The sequence below is a fragment of the Lissotriton helveticus genome, chromosome 11 (assembly GCF_964261635.1).
Source record: "Lissotriton helveticus chromosome 11, aLisHel1.1, whole genome shotgun sequence".
NCBI classification, from domain to species: Eukaryota; Metazoa; Chordata; class Amphibia; order Caudata; family Salamandridae; genus Lissotriton; species Lissotriton helveticus.
This window is the reverse complement of record NC_136072.1, coordinates 925,318,573-925,337,209: the sequence shown is the minus strand read 5'-3', so window position 1 is coordinate 925,337,209 and position 18,637 is coordinate 925,318,573. Positions and strand designations below refer to the sequence as shown.

Below are 18,637 nucleotides of genomic sequence, written 5' to 3'. Positions count from 1 at the left end.
CGGGGCTCCTTCCAACGTGGCTCCAGCGGACTTGATCTGTCAAAGTTCCGGACGAGCACCATCGAACCTGGAACGATCTCATGCGGTGCCACCTCGGTATTGTCTGGAAATGCGGCGGCAACCTGTGAACGACATGAGTTGAGGGCAGACATCAAGGAAGCTAGGTAATCTGTCAGCATATTACATGAAACATCAGTAATACTTCGGGGTCTAGGAGTACCCCACATGTTAGGGGGGCGGCCGAAAACGACCTCATACGGGGACAGACCTGATCTGGAATGTGCGACCATGCGCATATAAAACAAAGCGACTGGCAGAGCTACTAGCCAGTCCACACCCTTATCTTTACATATTTTGGCAATTCGAATTTTCAGAGTCTGATTATGTCTCTCGACTAGACCGGCTGCTTCAGGATGGCGTACACAATGAAACTTCCACTGGTACCCTAACAACAGGGAAACGTGTTTCATCAACTCAGATGAAAATGGCTGACCGTTATCAGAATATACGACTCTAGGGAGTCCATATCGAGGAAAAAACTCACGAACCAACTGCTTGGCAGTGGTCGCGGCTGTGTAATCTGGGACTGGATATGCTTCTGTCCATCTGGACAAAGCGCATACAACTACAAGGACATACTTGAAACCTCGACATCGCTCCATCTGAATATAATCCATCTGGAGGACCTCAAAAGGGTGGTCAGGAGGCTGGAATCCCCCTTGTTCCACCGGGACACTTTTACCTGGATTAAACTGACAGCATATCATACAGGTACGGACTTTCTGCTTGGCTGCAGCTCGTAAATGCTTGTTGAACCAAATGTTCTGGATACTGTCTAACATAGCTTTTTCTCCTAAATGTGCTGGACTATGTGCGGTATTAATGATGACTTGAACCATAGAGTCGGGGAGAAACCATGCAGTCCTACCCTTTGTTAACCATCCTTGATCTGTCTGGACCCCTCCTTGTTCAGACCATTTCTTGATTTCATCGGGAGTAGCATGTAATTGGATATCTATGACATCTTGAGTAGGGTCCTTAACGGTCATACATGTAGTCGGATCTGGAGTGTGTGTCATGTTAACTGGACTGTCTAGAGTCTGTGCTGTAAGCTTGGCTGTGCGATCTGCTAGATCATTACCTTGAGAAATAATGTCAGTAACTTTCGTATGTGCTTTGCATTTCATGATAGCAATGGATGTCGGTAAATGTATGGCATCTAACAGAGCTTGAATAAGGAGACCATGCTGAATCTTGGTTCCATGAGAAGTCATGAAACCTCTCTCCTGCCAGAGCACTCCGAAGTCGTGAACAACTCCAAATGCGTAACGTGAATCTGTGTAAACATTAACTTTCAGGTTCTTGGCGTGTATACAGGCTTGTGTCAGAGCAACTAGCTCTGCTGCTTGAGCGGACAGGGTATCAATACGGTGTGTTTCAATAACTTCGGTGTCAGTAGTCACTGCATACGCGGCGACTAGTTCTCCTGTACTAGTTCTCATACATGAACCATCCACATAAAGTGTCAGGTCAGGATCTGGTAACGGAATGTCTGTCAGGTCTTGTCTTGGCTTTGTCGTAATGTTGACTACTTCCACACAGTCGTGTGCGGCAGGATTTGAACTAGCTGATGGCAACAGTGTAGCAGGGTTCAGGACGTTGCAGCGTCTGATTTCTATGTGTGGCTGGAACAGTGTCAATTCATAACCTGTTAAACGTGCGATTGTCAAGTGCTGAGTTTGTGTTCGGTTTAAAAGAACTTCCACGGAGTGTGGGACTTGTACTGTCAAGGAGTGTCCTAAAACTATGGAATCACTTTGTCTGATAGCTAGTGCTGTGGCTGCAACTGACTTGAGGCACGCAGGCAGAGCCTGGGCTACAGGATCTAATGTGCTCGAAAAATAAGCACAGGGCTTGTATTGTCCTGCTTGATCTTGTGTGAGAACAGATAATGCTGTACCTTCGCGTTCAGTGACGAAAAGTGTAAAAGGCTTACTGTAGTTCGGTGTAGCTAGAACTGGAGCTTGGCATAAAGCTTTCTTTAACTCGTTGAAACTAAGTGTATGTTCAGATGTCCAAGGGAGAACAGTCGATACGGCTGCCTCCTGTGTCGTTAACTGTATCAGTGGCTTGGCTAGAAATGCATACTGAGGAATCCATTGTCTGCAGTAAGAAGTAAGGCCGATAAAGGCACGTACCTCCTTCTGGGTCCTGGGCTGAGGAAGACTCGCTATCAACTGGATACGGTCTGGTGTCAACTGCCTACCCCTCTTGGACAGTAAGTGTCCTAAGTAGACCACTTGCTGGACACAGAATTGAAGCTTCGAAGGGGACACCTTGTGCCCCATCTCGGCTAGGAAATACAGAACCGTCAGTGACGCTCGCTCGCAGTCACGTTCAGAACGGGCTGTGATCAGTAGATCATCGACATACTGGAGCAGGGCAGTGTCAGTTGGCATGTGAATGTTGTCTAGCTGTCTCTTGAGTGCTTGACTGTAAATACTAGGACTTTCTGTGAAACCTTGAGGAGCGCGTGTGAACATATAGCTCCTTCCATTTAAACAGAATCCGAAAAGAAACTGGCTGTCTGGATGAATAGGAACACTAAAAAATGCATTCTTGAGGTCTATTACTGTAAAGAACGTGGCTTCGGAATCAATGGCTGTTAATAGAGAAGAGATGTCTGGGACAACTGGGTACTGCGGAATAATACATTTGTTAAGTTCTCGTAGGTCGATCACTAATCGATATACTGGGGGTGCATTTGGATCAGTACGTTTCATGACTGGAATGATCGGAGAATTGCATACATTGGAGTCAGTTTCTACAACTACTCCTTGAGCCATGAGCTCGTCAATAATTTTGGATAAGGCTGCTACAGCCTCAGGTGGCAATCTATACTGCCTGATTCGGGGTAACACTACACCTGGTTTCAGGGTCACACGATGGGGTGTGATTTGCATATAACCTACATCAGTTGGACCTTGCGCCCATAAATGCTGCGGGACATTAGACAGTCTTGAATCAAAATCTCGTAATACATAGTGACCCTTAAAGTCACGTAGGAACAGACGTATTCCCTCTGGGGAACAACATATAACTGCACCTAACTCTTTCAGTGTTTTAATGCCTAATAGATTTTCTGGACATGACTTAGTAAGTAACAGATCAGTAGTGCGGGACAATGGACCTACTTCTAGAGTGACTGGCTTTGAAATCTCATTAACGATAGGCTTTCCTGAAAATCCAAGGGAAACATTTCTTGAGCCTGAGAGCGGAGCCCCTGGAACTTCGGCATGACTAATTGTGGTCCTACTTGCCCCTGTATCAATCAAAAACTTTCTGTCTTTCCCTAATACTTGACTGTGAACATAGGGACCTTCTTGATCTACAGGTATCTCGATGAGAGGCAAGCCTACCTCCCTCTCTAGGCTGTTTCATGAATATGGCTGGTACTCTGGATACTCAGACTGTGCATACTGGTACATCTGCGATGTAACATGCTGTGTTGCAGCAATAGGCTGCGGTACTGTAACTGTCTGTTGTGCATTCTGTGGCTGAGGAATCTGTGAAACTTGTTCCTGTCTAGGCGGACGTGGTCTTTCTTTAGTCTTACCAGTAGCTATGTTATGTTTCAGAACTGCACACTCATTTATAAAATGACCTGGCTGTTTACAATAATTGCAGTTCCCTTTAACGGGAGCTGCAGGATGACCGACTTGATTCGGACCCCTCTTCTGACTGTCTTGAGGAACAGATTGTGCAACTAGTACTTTCATTTTCGTGTCTTTCATACGTTTTCTTTCGTGTTCTTGCTCTTCCCTGATTCTATTCTGGTGGTACTGGAGCATCTGGAGCATCTGGGACGGAGTATTTGCTTGCCAGGTACTTTCGACTTTCAAAACTCGGTTTTTAACTTGTGGGCTTGAATTCTCGACTAATTTAGTAACGAAAAGGTGAGGATATGACTCACTACTTGTCTTGAGGCCACTGTTGATACTGAAACATTTTTCAAATCTAGAATAAAAATCACTAATATCTTCATCTTGTTTCTGTTTACAGGCTGAGATTGCATCCCAGTCTTCCTTTCTCGTTATTAATAATCTGGGTAAAACTTGAATTAATAATTCTGGTAATTCTTTACATTTCTCTCCAAGACCAGTACCTGGTACACGTATCTTATCTTCAGCTTCTAGGACTGCCCAATCGATCTTTTTCTCTCCCACCTCCCATTCTTTTTCCTTGAGCTTTTCATACACCCCTGCGGGTAGCAGAACCTTTAACATTTTAATTATGTCTGGATAAGTGTATTCTCCCATACGGAGCATGTCTTTTAATTCTCTATGGAACCCTGCTGGATCTTTGTCATGACAGGGAATTAATTTCTTCATTTCGAGGAGTTCCATCTTTGTGATTGGAGTGTATACAAACACTCGCTGCATTTCGCCACCCGCTCCTCTGACTGGGTGGACTTCTCGTAACGGATTCTGTCTGTCTATGTAGAATGATTTACTTTCTGGGGGTGAGACATGAACAAAATGCGGGTTCAGAAACGTTCTATATTTGTGACGCTGTTCTAGAATGACACTAATTAAATCGGTACCTAGACCTCTCCATCTATACTGGAGTAACTCGTTCAGGATATCGTGTAACGGACCTGGATCAGAGTGCTGACCCTCATACAGAGTAATGAGGTGCTGGATCATATACATACCCACCAGTCGCTGCTCGGCTGGGGGCATTTTCAGAAACATTTGTGCCACTATTTCGTCTGGAAAAGTGGTAGAATCAGTAATCCATCTGACTGCTGATCGGACTAGTTCCTGTTCATGCATAGTACTTAACTCACTATAACCGATTCGTGATTTCAGAATGTGATCGGTAGCTTGAAATACTTGTTCTAGGGAACCTTGTTCTGGTGCTGGATGATGGAAAAATGGCTTGTGTTCTAGACGTAAATGGCGATCTGGAAATCTAGATTTTCCTACATACGCTATTCTGGCAGTATTCTCGTCGTCTTCCTCTTCGGGATCGGAGATACTTTCTTTCTCGCTTACTTGTGCTGCTTTACGCTGTTCGTGTATCTTTATTATCTCTCTACGGATTTTCTTGTACATACTTTCCATGGCACCAATGGTATTGTGCTTTCCTTCGGCTATATTATCACTCCACTTTGTTAGAGTTTTCATTTCTTCCGGGTCTTTAGACGGGTAATCCTGTTCTCTTATTAGACAGTTAATTAAGAACTTTAATATCATGCGCTGAATCTCGGCTTTCCTTTGAGACATGGCATCACTAATACTTTGTGGGTCATCCCCTGTACGGATGAAACGATATATCCTGTCTAGATCTTCTTTCATATTCGGCAGGGTGACTAGATACTCGGTCACTCTCCTTACGCGTACGGAATATAAAACCATATTAAACTCGCCTGGAACTGGGTCATAGACACATTCGCCAAGGGTTTGCCTGATCTCTGCAACAGACTTATTACTTTTAGGAGTACGCTGTGATGCTTGAGCATGTAATTCGAGTGCTGATAAACGCTTGTATGGCGGCGGGGTTTGAGGAAGACCTCCTCCTGCGGCCCCTAAACTAGAATCATCAACTGATGCTTTTCGTCCTGACAGGGTCGGTAATTGTAACGTGGGCTGGACTTGTATGGCGGGCTGACCCGGGGGGGCTGTTAATGGCACCCCGGTGTCTGGAGGAGCAGGAATTACCTGATTTACAGGGACTGGCGGAGCGCGAACAGGATTTGCATATTCGGGGACTGTGTCGTCCAGATAGGACGAAATAAAAATATCAGCTGCGGTCGGTTTGTGACGTAGCTTGGTCGGAACTAATGGTGGCGGGAAATTACTGGATGCCTCCGGGGTCGCTTTTGGCAAGCCTTCGGCAAGAAGAGGATACATACCCTTAATGAGGGCATTCCTCTGTCTGTCTGATTGCTCAGTTCTAACTCGTTCACCTATCTCGATTAATTCTCTTTCTTGGGCTCGTTCTTGGGATTCTCTACTTAGTTCTGACTTTCTGATTTCTTTTTCGGTTCTTTTATGAGCTTCTTTGCGCCATAACTCGATGGCATCTTTCTGTGATTGTCTGGCTTTCTTTTTCCATAATGCTTCTTCTACTCGCATGATGCACTCGGCATTCCATGTACCCGATACGGGCCATCTATACTTTTCTTCTAACTGTTTGGTATACTCTACCCATAAATCTAGATACAATATGGCACTTATGCCATGTTTCTGATACATAAAGTGACCTGGACTGTCCCTGGGCGGGACGGGAACTGCTGCTTCCAGCAGACCCTTTCTAGTTTTTAACTGACGTAACTTGGAAAATATGGGCATGACTGAACTGTAATCTAGACACAATACAATACACAATAAACACGATACTTATTTCCCATTCATACCACGACATTAGAATACATGAAAAACATTTAAAATAACAGTTCGAACAGAATACTACCTGGAAATACTTGAAATTACTCGAGAACAGAACTGACTAGAACAGAAACTAGATGCACTGCTGAAACAGTACGAAACTTACCGGTCTCTTAAAGAGACACGTCAGGACCCGCATCCACCGAAGTGGACACTTCGTTTGTGGGACTGTGTACCACCAACCCACAGACCAGAGTCAATTAAATTGACCCTGTCTAGATACCACCCCAGTAACGGTACTCACCGGGCAGCAAGAACGGAAGGCCTCGGACTGGACTGGACTGCTACGACGACAAACTTCGGACTTCGGACTTCAGTTACGGGTGGACCTCCGGATACCTCGGACCTTGGACTCTTGGCTTGGGCTCTGGTCGGGACTCGCCGCGTTCCTCCACCGTCTCGTCTGGATGCTGGACCGCCTCCTCCGTCTCCTCCGTGGGCCTGAGGGATACTTGAGCAGAAATATCTGCCACTGCGCAGAAGAGTTCCGTCACGACTGCAGAGGGTCAGGGGGTCGGCGTGGCTTCACCGACGCGTGGGGAAAGGGCAAGTCCCTATTCGGGCGCCATTATGTGGTATATAAATAAATAATACCGGATCTATTTTTGAATGAATGAATGAATAACAGATAGCTCAATAAATAAGAGTCAAGATTCGAGGTAGTGGGTGTTTTGCAGGTTTAATACAGCATAAGGACAGGAACAGGACAACCTGCATAGGAATAGGATGACAGGGCCCAGCAGCTGCTGGGGCTGGGTCTGGGATGAGCGCGCTAACTTTTAATAACAATACATGAGCATATATACATAGCGCAAACACATGGCATTACATTGCAGTAGGCGTAGCAGTGGGTGGAGCAGAAGGCGTGACGCGTAGCAGTCGCGAAAGATAAGGGATAAAGAAGGCGTAACTCAGACATGTGATGCGAACGTAGCAGAATATGTCATGAATGGGGCGGAAACCATGGAGGGGGCTACCTAAGGAGCCGGGACCTCTAACCTGGTGGTGCGCGCAAACTGGCAATGACGTGTTACGAGGAGAAGCTGGGGGCTATGAACTCTGTGCTAGGAGCAGAGACTGAAGTCTGGAGGGTCGGAGCGACATGTACCTAAACCCTATCTAGTATCTGATGTTTAGGGAACATGTTGATATAAACTAGAAGTCATGAGGGGAAAAGCTAACTGACTCTAAGACTGGAGCATGCATTTATTCTACTTGTAGCGAGTGATGAAGAATATTAAATGACCATTAAATACAGTATTTCTCCTAACATGGGGCCGAATTGGCTAGACAATGACGGAAACTATTGATGTAGTTCAGTAGCTTAGGAATGCAGAGAAGGAGGACTAAACTGATAACTGGAATCATAACATAGTCTTGGCAGACTCAGAGGCAGAGCCAAGCTGCACCGGGCACTGCGAGGCAGGAAGTAAGTGAAAGGTCGAGGATACAGGTGGGGGCTGGATCGCTCCTCAGCGAGGCTTCAGGAGGCAGGAGCTGAATCTGATGTCCGGGCCCTGTTGAGGCCTGGAAACGGGGACTTTATAATGAAATAACGTGCACACTGAGAAACGTGGCAACGTAGCTTTACATAGGCCTGACACTCATAGTATTCACGAGGACTGGAAACTGGCATACTAGAGGAGGACACAACTATAATTGCGTCATTAATCGGACATGGGGAATAACATATGCATATTGGTCATGCACACATAACATATGATGGATGACACGTAGAGACACAGAACATGACAAAATTTACTTTTCCACAGAACAAGATACATTCGCTCATTTCTGTTTATTGTAATGGCTATGATCAGATTATGCATAACATCACAGTGGTTAAGCCCTGAGGCTCCTACTTTTAGTCATTGGAAAGCTAGGATGCTTGCATGGTATAAATTAGATTCTTCTGTTTATTCGTTGAGGGGGATGAGAAGACGTATAATCGCATCTAAGAATTGGGCCCCTTACGAGGACTGGCTCTCACACTGAGATATAGTGTTTGTCATTTTTTTCACTGTCTTATTTGATTGTTTCTTTTTTTAAACTTATTTATTGATTTACAACTGCAAATCGATGGTAACAAATTTCTTTTTCTTTACTAATTTGTTTATGTACTTATTTTGATGTAATTTTGTGCTTCCTCAATCTCAATGTTTGTTTGTCTGCCTCCTATTAAATTGCAAAATAAAAAATAAAGTAAAAAAAAAAGAAATGTAAAGAGTCATACCTGCTTAGATCCATTTGCGGTCCATTGCTTGTATATCGAAAATTGAATTGATACAACTCAGTCACACTCTAGAAACAAAAAAAAGTTACACACATTATAAAAATACATGAGAGTTTACTTTTTTAAGTGTTGTTGATTTTAACACTACAAAACAATCAAACATACTAAAGGTTCGTAGCTCAAACATCAGTCAACACACTGAGATCATTCAAAATATATCAATTATTATAATTATGAAGTGGCCATTATTGATAAAATCCATTATAATCAATTCCCAGGTAATAGGAACTGCATTAGATGTAACAGACCCTTTGGACGAGTACTGTCTGCTTTAACTTTGCTAAAGTTTTTACTTGTCTGTATATAATACTTGATAAAAAAATCTAATATTTCTTAAAATAGCAAGAGCTGTTTCGGCCAGGCAGTTATGTTGGTTACCTTTTCTTTCCATCATAAGTTATTGACCAGCAAGAAGAAACAGTAAAGCTGATTCTTTAACACGTCCAAGTGATTCCCATGCCCATTATTAATGTAGATTTTATATATATATATATATATATATATATATATATATATCCAAACTCACAGGTAAGCCCCAATGAGGAAGAGCCAACAGCTGCGTAAAATATTTGATGCTTTAATGATGTCAGCAACCAGGCAGACAAGGGGTACAGTTTGTACAACAATCTTCACTGTGCCAGCCAGACGCGTTTCGGGAACGGCAGTTCCCTTCTTCAATGGCAGAAGTTCGTGTTTGGAAACCAAAACAGTCTCTGCTGCACTTATATTTCCCTGGGTGCCTCAGTGGGCGGGGCCACTCACGCAGCCTTGTGGTCCTGGTAGTGCAAACAGTAATATCAAAACTCCAGTGAGTCCGTCTCGGTATGCAAACATGTTAAAAATATTAAACCCAAGTGGGGTGTTGCAACAACGTGCCCTCTTGCCTGCTGAATTTGAATGCTGTCACCTCGAACGCTGCTCCCGTTGTACAGATGCAACTCCGTAGTTACATCACAGGTCCGCTTCCATGCGGCGGGCTGTTCCTCGTGGCTGGGCCACAGCCGCTCAAATCCAAACTCACAGGTAAGCCCCAATGAGGAAGAGCCAACAGCTGCGTAAAATATTCGATGCTTTAATGATGTCAGCAACCAGGCAGACAAGGGGTACAGTTTGTACAACAATCTTCACTGTGCCAGCCAGACGCGTTTCGGGAACGGCAGTTCCCTTCTTCAATGGCAGAAGTTCGTGTTTGGAAACCAAAACAGTCTCTGCTGCACTTATATTTCCCTGGATGCCTCAGTGGGCGGGGCCACTCACGCAGCCTTGTGGTCCTGGTAGTGCAAACAGTAATATCAAAACTCCAGTGAGTCCGTCTCGGTATGCAAACATGTTAAAAATATTAAACCCAAGTGGGGTGTTGCAACAACGTGCCCTCTTGCCTGCTGAATTTGAATGCTGTCACCTCGAACGCTGCTCCCGTTGTACAGATGCAACTCCGTAGTTACATCACAGGTCCGCTTCCATGCGGCGGGCTGTTCCTCGCGGCAGTGCAGCAGAGACTGTTTTGGTTTCCAAACACGAACTTCTGCCATTGAAGAAGGGAACTGCCGTTCCCGAAACGCGTCTGGCTGGCACAGTGAAGATTGTTGTACAAACTGTACCCCTTGTCTGCCTGGTTGCTGACATCATTAAAGCATCGAATATTTTACGCAGCTGTTGGCTCTTCCTCATTGGGGCTTACCTGTGAGTTTGGATTTGAGCGGCTGTGGCCCAGCCGCGAGGAACAGCCCGCCGCATGGAAGCGGACCTGTGATGTAACTACGGAGTTGCATCTGTACAACGGGAGCAGCGTTCGAGGTGACAGCATTCAAATTCAGCAGGCAAGAGGGCACGTTGTTGCAACACCCCACTTGGGTTTAATATTTTTAACATGTTTGCATACCGAGACGGACTCACTGGAGTTTTGATATTACTGTTTGCACTACCAGGACCACAAGGCTGCGTGAGTGGCCCCGCCCACTGAGGCACCCAGGGAAATATAAGTGCAGCAGAGACTGTTTTGGTTTCCAAACACGAACTTCTGCCATTGAAGAAGGGAACTGCCGTTCCCGAAACGCGTCTGGCTGGCACAGTGAAGATTGTTGTACAAACTGTACCCCTTGTCTGCCTGGTTGCTGACATCATTAAAGCATCGAATATTTTACGCAGCTGTTGGCTCTTCCTCATTGGGGCTTACCTGTGAGGATATATATATATATATATATATATATATATATATATACGTAACTGCTTCCAAAATACGCACGCTCTCAGAAAATCCAGAATCCGTGGATTAGTAGTGTAAACTGCTGTTTATTGCACACAACGCGTTTCACCGAAAGGCTTGATCATGTGTACAACGACACCATAGAAAAGAACCCAAATAGCACGGCATGTCAGCAACATAGAAAACGGCTTCTAGGGATCATCCCTGCCATTATTGAACGTCATATATGCATAGAAACCAGAGTAAAATGAAACTCATAGTTAACGCTATTGGACAATTTCATGTGGTCATCTCATAATATGTGTCAGGGAGATCGCCGATAAATTCACCTATATTCCTGTAACATATATGCATATATGACATTCAATATACATATATATATATATATATATATAGTTTGAAATAGGTTTCACCATTCCAAAATGGCCCCCACAGATGGTGTATACATTGTATGGAGTACTGATTTAAGTCCCTCATTTATGTTGATGTATCCTAATTATGCATTGGGCGCGCTTTTTCAAATTCATCAATTGGTATTTAAGTATGTACGAGTCCATTTCCCCGCTGACAGTGAGCAAGGGCGTTCACGCCCGAAACGCGTCTGTTCGACGATTTTTGTACCCCTGCACTTTATGGATGATGAATAAAGAACCATAACCTAAATACTGGCTTTGGACGTGTTTATCGTTGTCTGCGCACTGGTGAGCGTGCATGAGGCTTGACTGCACAGTGACCGGTTGGAGTGATATTCAACACAGGACGAGGTCGGTTCCTGTTCACGCAGACCCTTTTCCTTGCAAGTTGGCTGACGATCAAACGGACCAATTGGGAGTGTTTGCTGGGAAGCAAATTGCGTCAGCCCCCTGCCTTTGAGGTTTTACACGGGACGAGGTTCCGGTGATCGGATTTTGTTTCTGCTGAATTGACCGTCGGAGGACGGGGTTATCCAGCGGGGAACATCGATTTTCCGGACATTGGCGCATGTGTATCCCGAGACAGGTTGGAAAGGTGTCCTACAAGCCAGCGGTAAGGAGAGGCATTTGAAATTTTTGCCGTTCCCTTGAATTCTATATATCTAACAGTGCATATCTAATAGGGGGCAAAATGTCGGAGGAGCGGGACCGGGAGGAGGCGTTCGACCAACTGTTTCTGCATTTGCCAACAGTACGACAGGGTGGTAATGGCAATAAAAACAAAAATAATGCAGTGGATAAAGACAGTGATGTAAAAAAATTACTCAGAGAACTGGAAAAACACATGCGGAGCGAACTCACAAAGTGGTGGGAAATTCGTTCGTTGGAAAAATACCACGAGGTGAACAGGGTTCCAAGAGGCTTAAGAATAATGTTGGTACCATGTTTCGAAAATCCGAACCCCTTATTATTAAAGGAATGGGCTGAGAGCAACCTGGAGGCGTCCATGAGGTTGCTATGTCTTCTAGTTAAGTACGCTAAAATTGACCGTGATAAGGACCTCATCGAAATAGCTTGTATCAATGAGGAACTAAGTAAAGAACTTTTTTCTAAAGATAAGGATCTGATCACGCAAACAAGGAAAGACATAAAAGAACGTCTCAGTAAGCATGAAAACACGATCAAAATGAGAAAAGTTTATAAATTTGCTCGCGATGAACAGGACTACAAATTGGGGCAAATTTATACATTTGCACGAAAATACGATCACTTACGTAAACAACGGATATCTGGTGGTAATATACCCAAACAAACACAAATTCGACCTCAAGCCCAGTCGACATCAGGTGGTTTATGTGACTCCATCGCCTCAAGCTCCAATGAGAGCTTAGTGCCGAGCAGTGAGGAATCAAGCAGTGGGGGCCCAGGTGCAGAGGAAGGGGATATGGGCCAACTGACCCTACGAGAAGAACTAGAATTCATGAGACTACAAAGGAAGAGCACTCTACGCTCCAGAAACGTGCAAACAAACAACGCAGGAATGCAAGGCGGCGGCAACGCAGGAAATGCGCCAAGAGGAAGGGGGAGACAACAGAAAAAGAAGAATTGGGGAAACAAAAAATAATCAGTGATAATACCATCGTTAACCTTACCGACATTGAACTTGATCAGGCTGAAATACAATTGCTGACTTTGGGACTTTCTTACTGCCCGGAGAGTAATTTCAACTATGAAAATACTAGAGTAGATGTGTTCAAATTTATCAGAAAGCTTAAACTGCGGAAATACTATGCCATTAAGGGTGGCCTAGCAAAGACGAACAAATCTACAATCACTACCCACACACCCAAGAGGAGTGGGCTACAGGCCAAGGACATACCGTTAATGAAAACATTGCATTCATTATGTAATGGGAACACATCTAGCCCGAGTACCCAAGATATTGCCCAGGAGGATTATATCGACATAGGACAAACCACGACAAGCGCTTTCAAATTACCATCTACTTTCATGCCACAAATGCCTAAAGATGCCATAGATACATATGCAGAACTTTTAACTGATGGCTTAAAGAAACTGCACACCCAAGTCAGAAAACAACAAAGCTTTACTAATGCCAGTATGCGGCCTTACAATGTTTTGATGAAAAAGCTGAAAACTAACCAAACAATAATCATCAATCAATCTGACAAGGGGGGGAATGTGGTGCTTTGGGATAAGGCGAACTATATGGAAGAAGCTTTCAGACATTTGAATGACTCTGCCTGCTATGCCGAGATAGATCTAAGGACTGTCAAATCCATCCAACAAGCGTATCACAAAGAACTGAATGGGTGGAAACGAGAAGGCCTTTTGTCTAGGGATGAGATGAAATTTCTGCACAAAGACCATCCCGTGCTGCCAAATATATATTTCATCCCCAAAGTTCATAAAAACACCACACCTACTCCGGGCAGACCTATAGTGTCAGCAATCAACAGTCTGTTCGAAAATACCTCCAAATATATTGACTATCATCTACAGGACTTTGTCACCACCCTCCCTGCCTACATTAAAGATACAACAGAATTTTTGAGGGAAATAAACCAATGTGTGTGGTCAGCTGATTTTCTGTTAATTACAATGGATATTGCTAGTTTATACACTAGTATTTCACATACAGATGGTCTCAAAGCTATTAAGTTCTACTTAGACAAAAGACCGGTAGAGCTTTATAAGCACAATTCCATGCTAATCACTATGGTGGAACGTTGTCTGAACAACAATGTTTTTTTATTTGATAACAAGGTTTACAGGCAACTAAGAGGTGTGGCCATGGGGGCATGCTTTTCCCCCAGCTACGCGGGATTGCACGTGGGCTGGTGGGAGGAGCATGTCCTCAGGGTCCAACACGCGGAGGCGTGGAACACCAACATTGTGAAATATATGAGATATATCGACAACGTATTTATCATTTGGAGAGGGAGTCTGACAGATGCACAACATTTTGTGGAAGCTATCAATGTTAATGAATTGAACCTGATATTCAGTGCTGAAATAAGCGACAAGAAGATCAGCTTCTTGGATGTGCAGGTAGAAATAGTAAATGACACACTTACTACAAGACTGTTTAGAAAGAACACGGCAGGCAATTCGATCCTGCATGCGTGTAGCTTTCATCCTGAGCACACCATTAGAGCAATCCCTTATGGGGAATTCCTCAGAATTCACAGAACTTGTAGCACGGTGGAACTCAGGGATCAACACCAAAATGAAGCAACACAACGGTTAGAAGCCAGAGGCTATAAACTTAGTGCACTTAACAAAGCCAAGTTGAGAGCTAACAAGTTAGATCGACACAGTCTATTGAGTGCCCCTATCCCAGATTCCCAGACAACAAACTCCAATGAAAATAGCAACACCATAAGACTAATCACAAGTTACAGCCGCCAAGCAAGTCAAATCTCCAATTTGGTCAGGGGTCAGTGGCCTGTCATCCAAACAGACCCTGTACTTAAGGACATTTTGCCCAACAAACCCACTGTAACCTATAGGAGGGCATTTAGCATGCGTAATGATTTAGTCTCAAGCTCACCGGAGGTACCCAAAAATGATGAATGGTTATCACCTAGAAAGGGTTTTTTCCAATGTATTTCATGCCGCGCCTGCAAATTTAGCGTGAACACCAAATCCTATCTGACCCCTTTTGACTCTAAACCTGTTACCATCAAGGCCCACTATACATGTAAAACTGTATTAGCAGTATATGTACTCACTTGTACGTGCAATCTGCGTTACGTTGGAAGCACTAAACTTCCAGTGCACCAGCGCATCCTTCAGCACCTGAGGGCCATAGTGAATTGCGACCAGAGCTACCCTGTAGCACGGCACTTTGACCAACATCACAATAGGAATTTGTCTCATCTAAATTACTTTGTGATTGATGCCGTGAGAACTAGCAAGAAAGGTGGCGATTATGAAAAGAGACTAAGACAACTAGAGTCACTGTATATTGTACGATTAAACAGCAAAACCCCGGGAGGTTTAAATATGGGAGAGGATTTGAGCAATTTTCTGTAATATGTGTCCCTATTTTTGTGAGCATTAGCTCTCCATTACATTTGAGCAGTAAAAACAGCATATTCTGTGACTTTTGTAGATTATATGACCCTCCGCCCAATCACTAATGTTCACCTTATCATGCAGACAATTTAGTAATATATTATATGCATAGGCCTGTTACATCAGCCATTTGATATTAAGTCTATCAATTGTCCATTCCACTTTGTCGGATACTGTTGCAAATTAGGATGTGAAGTAACATCTTAAGACCAAGATTTTAATGCCATATTTGTTATCTAATGTAAATTATGATTTTATTTTGGTTATTCACATTTAAATCACTCCTTCACTCCCTATTCAATTCATTTATGATTTTCGCAAATATTGGACTACATATTAGCACGATATGTGTGTAAGAAACATGTGTTTATGACATACTTCGCTTTGAATATTATGCGCATTCACCATGGGGCTGTTTTTCTCAGGATCTGTTTTTGGATATATGTGATCACTTACAACCTTCTATGGCATTTCTTAAAAAGTTAGGAATACACGTGTGTTGGATGAACTATTATTTCGATTATGCTCATCATTAAAATGTATTTGTACAGACATATTCCACAACCATATATGAAGTGTTGATTAATTCGAGTATTTGTACTTTATAAAATGATTCACAGTTTATGATGAAACGCACACATCAGGTTTAATGTCATTTTTGACATAATTGATTTTTTGAATGTACAGTGATTAATATCCATATACATGTACAATCTGTATTTGTATCGTTATAGTTTGAAATAGGTTTCACCATTCCAAAATGGCCCCCACAGATGGTGTATACATTGTATGGAGTACTGATTTAAGTCCCTCATTTATGTTGATGTATCCTAATTATGCATTGGGCGCGCTTTTTCAAATTCATCAATTGGTATTTAAGTATGTACGAGTCCATTCCCCCGCTGACAGTGAGCAAGGGCGTTCACGCCCGAAACGCGTCTGTTCGACGATTTTTGTACCCCTGCACTTTATGGATGATGAATAAAGAACCATAACCTAAAGACTGGCTTTGGACGTGTTTATCGTTGTCTGCGCACTGGTGAGCGTGCATGAGGCTTGACTGCACAGTGACCGGTTGGAGTGATATATATATATATATATATATATATATATATATATATATATATATATATATATCCAAGTAAGCTCCTTCGAAGAAAGAGATGAGGCCACAGTAGGGGAAAACCATGAGGGCAGCTTTATTTCGTCACTGAACAACGGCGAATGCATTTCGGCACCATTTGCCTTCCTCAGCGCCAGCAGTGTTAGAGATGTGTGCAGGTCATCGACTTAAAAATACTTCACAGTCTCCGCCCCCAACAGCAGTTAGTTCTGTAGCTCACCTGTTGCAAATCACGTAGTCTGTGTGAACTGCAACTCCCAAAATGCATTTCGAAATTCAGGTAGGTGTAGCGTGGGGAAAAGAAAGTCCAATTTTTGCGGGATGTGATAGAAGTACGATGAAAATAAAGCACCAAGCCTGCTTGTTGACAATGTCCGATTTCCAGCGCCCATTTGGGTCCCCAGCCGCATCAACCCAATGTTCAAGAATCTTGTCAGTGGGGGCTAAGATTGGCAATCCAATAAAGCCCAATGCGAAGTCAATGACCCCTGCACCACTTTCTCTCCTCCGGAACAAATGGGTGGGTTCTGGCTATTCCAATCCCTTGGAGCAAAGAAAAATCCGCCGCAGCAGACACCAGCAGAGCCAGACCAACTTGAAGATACGGGGGCCTCACAGCGCGTCTCTTGTCACCACCCAAAAATATCCAAGTAAGCTCCTTCGAAGAAAGAGATGAGGCCACAGTAGGGGAAAACCATGAGGACAGCTTTATTTCGTCACTGAACAACGGCGAATGCATTTCGGCACCATTTGCCTTCCTCAGCCCCAGCAGTGTTAGCGATGTGTGCAGGTCATCGACTTAAAAATACTTCACAGTCTCCGCCCCCAACAGCAGTTAGTTCTGTAGCTCACCTGTTGCAAGTCACGTAGTCTGTGTGAACTGCAACTCCCAAAATGCATTTCGAAATTCAGGTAGGTGTAGCGTGGGGAAAAGAAAGTCCAATTTTTGCGGGATGTGATATAAGTACGATGAAAATAAAGCACCAAGCCTGCTTGTTGACAATGTCCGATTTCCAGCGCCCCCTTGGGTCCCCAGCCGCATCAACCCAATGTTCAAGAATCTTGTCAGTGGGGGCTAAGATTGGCAATCCAATAAAGCCCAATGCGAAGTCAATGACCCCTGCACCATTTTCTCTCCTCTGGAACAAATGGGTGGGTTCTAGCTATTCCAATCCCTTGGAGCAAATAAAAATCCGCCGCAGCAGACACCAGCAGAGCCAGACCAACTTTAAGATACGGGGGCCTCACAGCGCGTCTCTGGTCACCACGCAAAAATATCCAAGTAAGCTCCTTCGAAGAAAGAGATGAGGCCACAGTAGGGGAAAACCATGAGGGCAGCTTTATTTCATCACTGAACAACAGCGAATGCATTTCGGCACCATTTGCCTTCCTCAGCGCCTGCAGTGTTAGAGATGTGTGCAGGTCATCGACTTAAAAATACTTCACAGTCTCCGCCCCCAACAGCAGTTAGTTCTGTAGCTCACCTGTTGCAAGTCACGTAGTCTGTGTGAACTGCAACTCCCAAAATGCATTTCGAAATTCAGGTAGGTGTAGCGTGGGGAAAAGAAAGTCCAAATTTTGCGGGATGTGATAGAAGTACGATGAAAATAAAGCACCAAGCCTGCTTGTTGACAATGTCCGATTTCCAGCGCCCCCTTGGGTCCCCAGCCGCATCAACCCAATGTTCAAGAATCTTGTCAGTGGGGGCTAAGATTGGCAATCCAATAAAGCCCAATGCGAAGTCAATGACCCCTGCACCACTTTCTCTCCTCCGGAACAAATGGGTGGGTTCTGGCTATTCCAATCCCTTGGAGCAAAGAAAAATCCGCCGCAGCAGACACCAGCAGAGCCAGACCAACTTGAAGATACGGGGGCCTCACAGCGCGTCTCTGGTCACCACGCAAAAATATCCAAGTAAGCTCCTTCGAAGAAAGAGATGAGGCCACAGTAGGGGAAAACCATGAGGGCAGCTTTATTTCGTCACTGAACAACGTCGAATGCATTTCGGCACCATTTGTCTTCCTCAGCGCCAGCAGTGTTAGCGATGTG

The 18,637-nt window shown here is 44.1% G+C and overlaps 1 protein-coding gene across 6 annotated transcripts in view; it reads right to left on the bottom strand.

Moving 5' to 3' along the window:
- The window catches only part of HORMAD2 (HORMA domain containing 2), a 644,485-nt gene that overhangs the window by 162,642 nt on the left and 463,206 nt on the right, over positions 1-18,637 (bottom strand). For 5 of the 6 annotated variants that reach the window (XM_078667231.1, XM_078667233.1, XM_078667235.1 and 2 more), the window contains one exon: positions 8,686-8,753. The exons of the other annotated variant lie outside the window; for it this stretch is intronic. In XM_078667231.1, the coding sequence (XP_078523357.1) occupies positions 8,686-8,753 (68 nt within the window). The remainder of the gene's footprint in view (positions 1-8,685; positions 8,754-18,637) is intronic. 6 annotated transcript variants of the gene reach the window in all.